This window comes from Papilio polytes, unplaced genomic scaffold (assembly GCF_000836215.1).
Source record: "Papilio polytes unplaced genomic scaffold, Ppol_1.0 DF824169.1, whole genome shotgun sequence".
Lineage (NCBI taxonomy): Eukaryota > Metazoa > Arthropoda > Insecta > Lepidoptera > Papilionidae > Papilio > Papilio polytes.
In genome coordinates, this window is record NW_013525035.1 from 1640905 (window position 1) to 1651569 (window position 10665).

At 34.0% G+C, this 10665-nt stretch overlaps 1 protein-coding gene across 1 annotated transcript; it reads right to left on the minus strand.

The window, feature by feature from the left end:
* Positions 1-3138: 3138 nt before the first annotated feature.
* LOC106111329 (glycine receptor subunit alpha-4-like) lies at positions 3139-8436 on the minus strand. The gene is made up of 8 exons (XM_013293358.1): positions 8339-8436; positions 7253-7436; positions 6488-6714; positions 5745-5827; positions 5188-5322; positions 4450-4626; positions 3499-3704; positions 3139-3312 (listed from the first exon to the last, which is right to left on the minus strand). The coding sequence occupies exons 1-8, from the start codon at positions 8434-8436 to the stop codon at positions 3139-3141; spliced, it is 1284 nt and encodes a 427-aa protein (XP_013148812.1).
* Between the last annotated feature and the right edge of the window lie 2229 nt (positions 8437-10665).

Sequence of the window (10665 nt, forward strand, 5' to 3'; positions counted from 1 at the left end):
ATTATTTAACGGCTTACTCATGTCATACTTTTTTCCGGAGACGGCACCGACCAGTTTCAGACCCTGCGGGGGTCCTTCTTCAGGGCGAGGGTTAAAGATGTTGTATCGCGGTCGCGTCGCGCCTCGCACTCACTCTCTTACTCTCTACTCTCGACCGCAATACAACAACTTTAACCCTCACCCTGAAGAAGGACCCCCGCTAGGTCTGAAACTGGTCGGTGCCGTCACAAGCCGTAAGCCGTTAAATTATTAATTATAAAATGTCTCACGAAAGTTTAAATAATTCACTGACAACTAAGTTTAAATTTATATTTAACAGTGGTAGTGCTCGCTTTACCATCTTTGTATATATAGGCGGCTCGCCCGGTGAAATACCACGACCACACAGAAGACAGGGATAAAGTGGGAGCAATTCCGCGTTTCGTCTGATGAGTGTGTTGTCGGAGACCCAACTTTATTCCTTTTTCCTTCCCACTCTTTTTCTTATATGAAAACAATGGGAACGGAACGTGGATTTGACGGTGGAGGAGTCGCATAGGAAGATCTTCTTTATGTGCGTCTCCTCCTCCGTCGATCAAGGGTAGGCAACGCATCCGCTATAGCGAATGTCTATGGGCAGCGGTCGCTTCGCCATTTTGGCGGATTCAGGTGTCCGCTTGCTCGTTTGCCACCTTATGTTATAAAAACAAAATTTTATGCCGTTTATTTGTAAGACTGTTAAACGTTTCGCAATCCATAATTATCTTGTTATCTCTTAAAGTTATTAATAAATCCATACAATGATACATTTAATTATTATCATAATTTATACACTCTCCTGTCAGAGATATGTTAGTAAATTTAAACACAGACATACGGACAGACAGTTCGCGATAAAACGTTAATTAGTATTAATTAGATATTGCGCGTTTTAACGATTTTCGTACTTAAAATAGTCTGTTATTTGTTATTTCGAAAGTACTGATTTAACACAAGAAGTATCGTTTAAAAGTAAGTTTTCTTTATATCTAGCAATTTAATCTCATTATAAACTACGAGTACTAGCTGTTTCCGTCTGGCTTCGTCCGCATGGAATTATAAAAACTTTATTGTTTACATTTGTCAAATTTTCAATTGCAAATGTCGAAATTATCGTTACCATAATAACTTGCGTCCTTATTGTTGGCAGCTTGTAGTTTATGGTCTCTTTCCCATATGAAATTTTGATGCAATTCATTTACCCCCTAAGTTTGATACCGTGAAAATATGTAGCCTAAACCGTGTTGAAGTGTAGGGCTTTTTATTAAAGAAAGAATTATTCAAAAACATGTTATGATTGCTGACATCCTACGCCACAAAGTAGTGTGTTTACGCTTTATTACATTAGCATAGATGTAGAAAGAATTATTATTGATAAATTGTCTAGTTTACATGTCTAATGCCGGGTTTCTGAAGTTTTTATTTTGTCATTGCCTAGCGATTCATGTAAGTGTGTAAGACCGAACTTACTTTTAACGGAGTTAAGCTATATTTACGTATTTCAGAAACGCATTTCATGAATTTATCGAAACAAAAATACTAACGAATAGTTACACATAGCTGGGAAAGCATTAGAAACATTTTTTAAGACTAAGGTGACGTTAACAATTCTACGGTAACATATAGTATATTTCTTACTGCATACATGTTGCAGGAGACAGTGCGTCTTGTATATGAATATATAATTACTATGCAGCACACGTACAGTCTAGACAATCGTTCTGTATGCAAATAAAAACAATTGTAAAGTGGTTTTCGGCAATACATTTTGTATTCAATAATTGAAGTAACTGTTAAGGGGAAGGATGATTATATCTTACTAATGTTATAAATGCGAAAGATGGAAGTTTGTTAGATTATGACATACATATAGAGCATAGTCTGGAAGAACACATAGGTTATACACTTTTTTTTTATTCCAAGTAATTTATATTTAGATAATTTAGATGGATGTTTGTTATTGCATATCTCCAGAACGGTTCAACGGATTTCCCTTAAAATTGACGTAGATATCGAACAAAGTCTTGAAGAACACATAGGCTACTAATTAAAGACGCGGACAACAACTAGTGTAATCCAAAGCGGCGACGCATCTGTGTTTCCTCTAGCACTGCGCACGCTATTGGCAAATCAACTATTAGTCGAATAGCAGCTAGCTTGTCTGCTTTTTCTGTACAAAAATATAGTTATCTCTTTCTTTTCAAAGAGAATGAACGAGGTGATGAAATGTTTAAATGTTTTTTAAAAGTTTCAGCAATGAAAACTCACGTTAAAAATTAGTAAAGATTTTTTTTTACTATTATTTTAATAAGGTTAGATTTCATTTTATTAAATTGATGCCATTTTCATTATACACAGAAACTAATAAGACGCAAAATAACTACTTTAAAATTGTTCCAACTTGGCCTTAACAGTCCCAAAATACAACGGCCTTATAAAATTAATAATTCAATTGCTTGCCTAATTTCCACGTCTAGACTATTGTAATGTCTAGGCAACCTTTTTAGAAGTCTACGCTTCGATTGCATACGTCTGGGACATGCAAATTTGCATGCATTGAATTCTTTAAGGAATCCTCAGACAAAAGCCTCGATTACGTCATTGAACATTCTAACCTTGGGTTTACACAACGATAATACTTGTCGAAAGATCTAGTCATTTCATTCTCTTTAACAAAACAGATATAAAAAGTTTTAGAGACTGTGGAATCCGACTGTCATTTGAAATATTGTACCTAGTTTTTGAGGTTAGTTACGTGTCAGGATAATAAGCAATTATTTCATTCAATTTATTATTCAAATCAAAATTATCTTAAATAATTCAATTAATGACAGAAAATAATAAAGAACCTTTCAAGATTGAACAATAATTAAAAAGACAAAAATAACGATAAAGAACAGATAATAAAAGAACACAAAAACTTATTTAAACTAAAAAATATTACAGTCAAAATGTTTCTATAAATCTATCAAATAAATTATTATGAAGTAAAGTAAACAATAATCAATTAAAAATTTCCAATTCATGTTTTTTTAGAAAATCTGACTTTTTAGATAAAATCAAACGAAGTTTTGCTTTGAAAGATTCTTATGTTGTCAATCAATTTGTACTAAAAACGTCTCACAAGAAAGTGGACCAATAAACAACATTCAAAATGAAGAAAGAAAACGGAAAGAAGAAGCGAGAGAATCGATCGATGTATACAGCTGTCTCCCTCCCGTTGCAGAAAGTCTCGTATTGCGGAAGCGAGGCAGATGTACTCGCCCGAGGGTCGACAGAATTCGGGAATATGTGCTGTAAAAAGCAAAATCCATTTTAGTGCCACACAGGGTCACCTCACACCTTTGACAACTATCGCACAACTGTTTAGTCGCACACACCTTGATTCTTAGTTGTGCAGTAAACAATTGAATTGGCTACGAAACAATAGACAATCGTACCACAGTTGTGCGATAGTTAGTACGTGCAGTTATATTATACCTTAAATGCATCCAAATCTCTAGAAAGATCTTCATCAGAGTATCCTTTCATAGCTTTAGTGGCGACAGGACCCATGTAGTTATTGACGACCGCAAACTCAAACAGCGAGAGAAACACGAACACAGAACAAGATGACATCCAGACATCTATCGCTTTCACATAAGATACCGGCGGTAAACTTTGTTGTGATTGAGTATTTTGCGTTGCTGAAACAAATTACATCTTAAAATTGCAATAATTTTTATTCAGCACTAGCTGTTCCAATGCGGTTTCATCCGCATGAAATTTTGCTTGATGTTGGCAGATTGTAGTTTATGGTCCCTTTCGAACATGAAGGTTTTTTTCCAATTTATTTACACCCTAAGTTTAATAGCGTGAAAATATATAGCCTAAGTCGCAAGTGTAGGGCTTTTTATTAAAGAAAGAATTATTCAAAAATATGCTACAATTGCTGACATCTTACACCACAAAGTAGTGTGTGTTTACGCTTTATTATATTAGTATAGATGTATTCGAGTGTGTTCGGAACATTTTAGACTCCATTATTTCAAACTTTATGGGTATTTTATCGGTCAAATAAACTCTTTCCTGGTCTTACCCGACTATAGATGTCAGGATGGTACTTAATACTCTAATTAGACAAAGTATTTGTAGCAAAAAAAATATTAAACTAAAACCAAATCTCACGTATTTTTCTCTAAATTAGTTAGTAGATTTTTTAAATTAGTTGTTCGTCACACTAGAGACTATCGAATGAAGTGTTCAAATGGAATCTTTAAGAAATTATTTAAATAATTAGGTATAGGAGTATAACTTGCAAAAAAAAATCTGTTTAGGCGAAGCAGTCTTAATTCTTATCCCTTATGAACTTAAATATCCCCTTATTAGTAACTTAAACTCATTTTACACTGATATCTGAATAAAAAATTAACATGTTTCAAATTAACATACCCAAAGTAAGCAACGAAGTGACCCCCAAGGTGACCCTAGCGGGTATGGCTTCAGGTTTGATCCAGAAAGAGATCCAAGACATGACGACGATCAGAGCCGAGGGTATGTACGTGTGGAACAAATGGTAACCCAGACGACGGCGTAGGTTGAATACCACAGCCAGACATGTGAAATTACCTAAAAGAAAATGCATTTAAAACAGTATAAAAATAGTTCTATCAACCGTACTCGTAAACACTTAAACATAGAAGCATGGTCCTTTAGTATAGATTTTTAATATTAAATAAAAAAAACATACGAATTGTAAATGCACCATATAACGGATAGTACAACTAACGCCATCTATCACTAACACTTAACAAACATTTAAAATTAAGAAAATGCATAATCTTATAAATTTTAAAAGATAACTCTAAATACCTATTCTTTGTACCTCCTTTCCCTATATCTATACTTATATTATAAAGAGAAAAGATTTGTATTTTAAAAATTCCTTCACCATTAGAAAGGTTTATCTGTGAGTATTTTGTACTAGCTTCCGCCCGCGACTTATTCCGCGTGGAATTAAAAAAAAACGAAAGAAAGTAGCCTATGTTTTCTTCCAGATTATGTTCTACTTCTATGTCAAATTTTATCAAGATCCGTTCATCCGTTAAGGCTACAAACTCTAACATCCATTCATCCATCTAAACTTTCGCATTTATAATATTAGTAAGATTATTTTGTAATTTATTCAACCTGTGGAATATTCGATAGTACAATCACTGGTGTAGTTGTTAGAAATGTCAAGTTGCGGCAACTCGATGTCCGGGTTCACCACCAGCGGGTCTGTTAGGTTCCAAATGAACACTAGGTCGTGCACCGTGTGAGATACTGAAATGAAAATACATTTAAATGAGGGCGAGGTTTTAAACGAATACAGATCTCTATATTCGGCGAATTCAGGTAGTTGCTTGTTCCATCATAAGATAAATTATGGAATTATGAAGAATGATGATTAGAATAAAAATATATTTATTAGATAAGCTACTGACTTTTGCTCGTGACTCCGTCCGCGTGGTAAAAAAAAACAAAGTAAGTAGCCTATGTTCCATATAATGCTCTATATCTGTGCCAAATTTCATCCAAATCCGTTTAGCCGTTTATGCCACAAACTCTAACAAACATCCATCGATCCATCCAAATTTTCACATTTATAATATTAGTTAGATAAGATAGTTAAGCTATACTATTCTTCGTAAATTCTAAAATAATTAATTTTCACTTAAAATTACGAAATTACTAAAGGTACTTACAACTCTCAATCATCATTGAACAGCTTTGAGTATCGTGAGGGTATGATTCAAATTTCATTGCGCACGATAAAACCAGAGTTAACCTGGAAAATGTAAAGAAACCATAGTCAAAACCAGACATTTAAGAAATATATAGACTAGGCATAATGAAGAAACTTCGGTAATTTTTTTTTTATAACACAAGGTGGCAAACTAGCAAGCGGCTACCTGAATCCGGCAAAATGGCGAAGCGATTATCCGACAGAGGAGGAGATGCACATAAAGAGGATATTTCCCCTTCCCATCCTCTCCTTATGAGAAAAGAGTGGTAAAGAGAAATGGACTTAAATTAGGCCTCCGGCACCACACTCATCAGACGAAACACGGAATCGCTTCCATTTCACTCCTGTCTTCTGTGTGGTCGTGGTATTACACCGGGCGTGCCCTGCAGTGCTAAGATGTTAAAGTTTTCTCACAGGAAATATATATCAGATGTCAAGTTTAGTGCCACCTCGAGTCCTTGAGTTGACATTTTACAAAATTGTAATAAGCTGCATCTATTGGTTTAAATAAACAGTACCACAAAATAAAATATAAACAATTAATTTAAATACAATTTAGAGTTTGTCAACAGATAGCGTTAGTGATGATTATGTGAAAAATGTTTCAAGTGAAATGTCTATGCCTACTCTTTTTTTTAAATCTCTGGTGGAAACACGCATTGCGTATATAATCCTACTGTACTAGTGGAAAAAGGGTCTTACTTAGACATATAAAGCAGCGTCTTATCGTGGTACAGCCAAAGATAATGGTTTGGTATGCTCATCTCGTGGAAGGTGACTTTCTTGGCGTTTTTAAAGAAGCAATCAGGTCTCCAGATGTTGTTCAGCCAGGCCACGTCCAGGATACGGTACTCCTCGTGCATATTCTCTGGTAAACGGAGTCGAGGGTCGCGCCAGGATTGAGCTAGGAATATATCAGCTACGTATGTCTGGAAAAGAAATAAAAAAATATTCAGAAGATATCGTATAAATGGTCGCCTATAACATTCCCGCGTGCATCTACTTTTTACCAGCCACCTTCCAGTCAAAGGCCCGTCCAAATCGGTCCACCCGTACCAGAGATAGCTGTCCGGTCGCGATTTTGACAACGCGGAATTTAAAAAAATATAGCCTATAACATGCCCGTCTATGCCAGCTACCCTCCAGTGAAAGTCTCGTTAGAATCAGCCAAGCCGTTTTGGAGATTACCCGGAACAAACACGGCTTGAGGACAGACAGAGATAAAAAAAAATGCGATTTTCGTTATCAGCAACGCAAATACATCGCCATTAAACTTATGGGGTAAATATTTTGGATAAAAACCCTAATGTGGGAAAGAGACCATAAGTTGCTGCCAACATCTTTTAGTATTTTGACATTTGCAATTGTGAATTTGACAAATGTAAACAATAAAACAAAGTTTTTATAATTTCATGCGGGTGAAGCCGCACGGGAACAGCTAGTTTTATTTTATGTATAGATACTCACCATACTTTCCTCGTTGATCGAATCCAGAGAAAGAACAGTAACATGAAAGTACACAATAGTAGGCTGACCTAGCAACTTGGGTGCTCTGTTCTTGTCGTAGTATTTGGCCTTCACTGGTAGTATATCCCTTAGTGATAGACTCGATTCGGATTTTATTTCCATTTCTTGATATGATGCGTTTGCTCTGGAAAATATGAAATTAATATGATAATTCTATATATTAGTAGAATATCCAACAATGTAAAAAATAAGGGACATTATAAATCAAAAAAGTATAGATTGTGTGAAAGAGGTTATGCTGAAGAAAGGAGCGAATATGACGTATGGAAGAGACTGTGCCGACCCTCCTACGGACAATGGCAAGGTGATAATGATTGACATTCTAATATCCTTTTACTGACAACTAACTTCACTTTGTTATTGTTTGTTGAACAAGATCAAAGCGAGAAATTTGTGTTTTTGCATTGTTTTTATTCATACACATTTTGGTTACAAACCCGACATTTTTTCCAGTAGCAGGTGTTGATTACAAAATAGGAATAGAAAAATAATCCGATAGGTGTAACGTCGCCTTACAAACCGCAAATCTTTTGTTTTATAATCTTTGCTGCAGATTTAAAACCGGACAGATCTGAACCATCACTAGTTCAATTTAGTTTTATAACAAGGACTATCGTATTAGTATCGATTTCCGTTTTAAAGGTTACATAGATAATGTACAAAGAAATTTCTTTGTGTTAAATATGGCCACTAAAGAATGACTTTAATTTTTAATTGTTTTAATTTTCATATATAAATACAGATAACAAGGAATATTTGTACACAATTTTCAACATAGAAATTAAGGTTAGGTCTTGTATAAGTGCTGCCGAGCTACGGCTGCCAAACATGGCAAATATGGCAGCCGTAGCTATATATTTGCCATATTTATTAATATTTCAGTAAACTAGAACACTATTTACGAAATGGGTGGTCCGTTTTTATATTTTCACTATAAACGTAAAGAATTCGGTTCAAAACCGATAGATGGCGCTATTTCATATATATCCACTAGCTTTAAATTGTACGTATTAAAAGTTTACTTACAAAAAACTGACAGCTGCTTGTACTCTACTGGCTTCCATATTGTTTTGTAGCATCAGGAACATCATTGACAACAAAAATTGTCTCACTGTCACGTTCATTGTCACTACAGTCGCGCACACAAGTTATCTTGACACAATGTATTTGTTCATTTTATTTTATTATATTATTCGTATAGTATTCTCATGGAAAACACTAAACTGCAAGTGTCAATAGTTCGCCGCGATCTCAACACCTTACATAAATAATCCCCTTAAAGGGTTTATGTTCACATGTGTAAATAAATTTAGTTATACCGATTGTATACGCAATGGTTTTACAATAAATATAAAAGTATTTTGTTGTATTCTAAATAGTATAAATTATTTTTGATACTGTATTTAACTAAATTTGGAAAATTATTATCCTGAAAGGGTTTTTCTTTAGGATTAGTTTTAAAAATTTAGCCAGGAAATATAATGTATTTCAAAGCAAATAAGCGTTCACTGCGCCTGTTAGTGATGTGTAAAATATATTGGTTTTCGTATCGGTTCCATAAATCTCAAATTATATAACTTACAACTAAAATAGTATAATCTTTTGTTATAAGAATGTCATGTTACGGGGATATCAATGTATGGCTTCGCCCCCCAATAAACCAATAGTGGGGACGGAATCTTATTGCATTTGCGTACAAATGTGCATTCAAGCGTGTACCAAGGTAATGTTACTATTTTAGGGTTAGTTTAATTTCGTATATTATTGACGATAGATGGCGTTTATCTGTATTTTTTCCGGCAACTGAGCTGTTTTGTCAAAATAAAAGTTATTGAAATGTTTTATTAATTAAATCTAGTTGTACAAGACTTTAATGGACTTTCCAATACATTTAAATGTTCATTTTAATTATTTTCCTTTTTTTGAGGAGCAAAAATACTATACTCCATTTGAAAGTTTAATTAAATGTTAATTTATATGAGAAACTTACATAGACTGAGATAAAATCAATAAAGCAATAAGGAAATCGAGTAAATTATTATATTAACTTTAGTAATTAAATTATCGATATAACGATTAACAATCGAATTTAAAATTTCTTCGTTTAATAAAAAAAGAACAAAACTCACTAAAAAAATTGAAACTTTTTAGGTTATCAAAGACCAAAAATGTATGTGAAACTCGGAAACAAATAAACGCACTGATGATGTTATCGAGAGAACGTCACAAAATATTTTTATATAGATTTTTTGACAAATACTGTCTAAATAAAGATATCATTATTGTATAAACACAACACAATAAAGTAAACACTGAACGTCTGTTTACGGTAATAGTGAAACTCTAAATAAATTAGCTCTAATATATGGCGAGAGGCAAGCTGACGAGCGGAGCGGATAATAAATTGTTACTTATAATCGCGGAAATGTATTTCAACTAATTTCATTGTTAACAACCTTTTTTATTTCCATTTCTAAGATTTACTTGTTAGTATTATTAGTAATTTCTCCATTTCTCATTTCTCTGGAGAAATGTAGCAATAAGAGAAAAAAACAAAAGTTAATGACGTCTTCAAAAAATATTTAAAAACTAAAGTGGGATTGGACAGAACATATTAATAATAAAGGAAAATGAACAAAAGAAATCATGGATTGGTATTTGGTACCCCAAAGAGACAAAGAGGACGACAAATAAAAAGATGGGAAGACGACCTACCGAAGGGAGACGATTTGCGCGCGATAGAGAGACGTGGAAGAAACTAGGAGAGGCCTATGTCGAATGACAATCTGACACGCAACTGGGTGCTGGAAAATGAAAATGTACATATATAATTTATTAATAAGTTGTAAAATGTCAGCGAATAAAGGCTTTATCTAGCTAGCTATTGTTAGTAATTGACTTATTAAAAAAAAGAATTATCCAAATCGGTCCACTAGCGGCGGAGTTATGCCGTAACACACATAAAAAAAAAAAAAAAATATACCGACGAATTGAATACCTCCTTCTTTTGGGAAGTCGGTCAAAAAATTAGTTGTAGTTACAAGTTTTTGCGTTACAATTTACGTTTATTACGTCTTCTAAATTATCCCTCCCGCTGGTCCCCTCCATTTTCTTATTTCTGTAGTCCACCGAGAATCAGTAAACATAGACACCTGCTTATATTCAAATTTGAATTTTAAAATTAAAATTTTTAAGTCCCATTCCAGAAATAACGTTTTTTACTTTTTTTTGTATTTACTGTAGTCAAGGCATTATTCGTGAACTTTGTTTAGTAAATAAAATAGATGAGTCGGTATATAATAGGATTACGGCGGGGCCGCGTCAAGTGAGCGAGGACCTTGGACTATTTGATA

What these genes read in the sequence shown, in the direction of transcription:
- LOC106111329 (XM_013293358.1), bottom strand. Translation starts at nt 8,436, where the DNA reads ATGAACGTGACAGTGAGACAATTTTTGTTGTCAATGATGTTCCTGATG. An exon ending in ACGCTGCTTTATATGTCTAA is followed by an intron (nt 5,828 to 6,487) that starts GTAAGACCCTTT and finishes TACATTTTCCAG; the next exon opens with GTTAACTCTGGTTTTATCGT. An exon ending in CACTTCGTTGCTTACTTTGG is followed by an intron (nt 3,705 to 4,449) that starts GTATGTTAATTT and finishes AATTTGTTTCAG; the next exon opens with CAACGCAAAATACTCAATCA.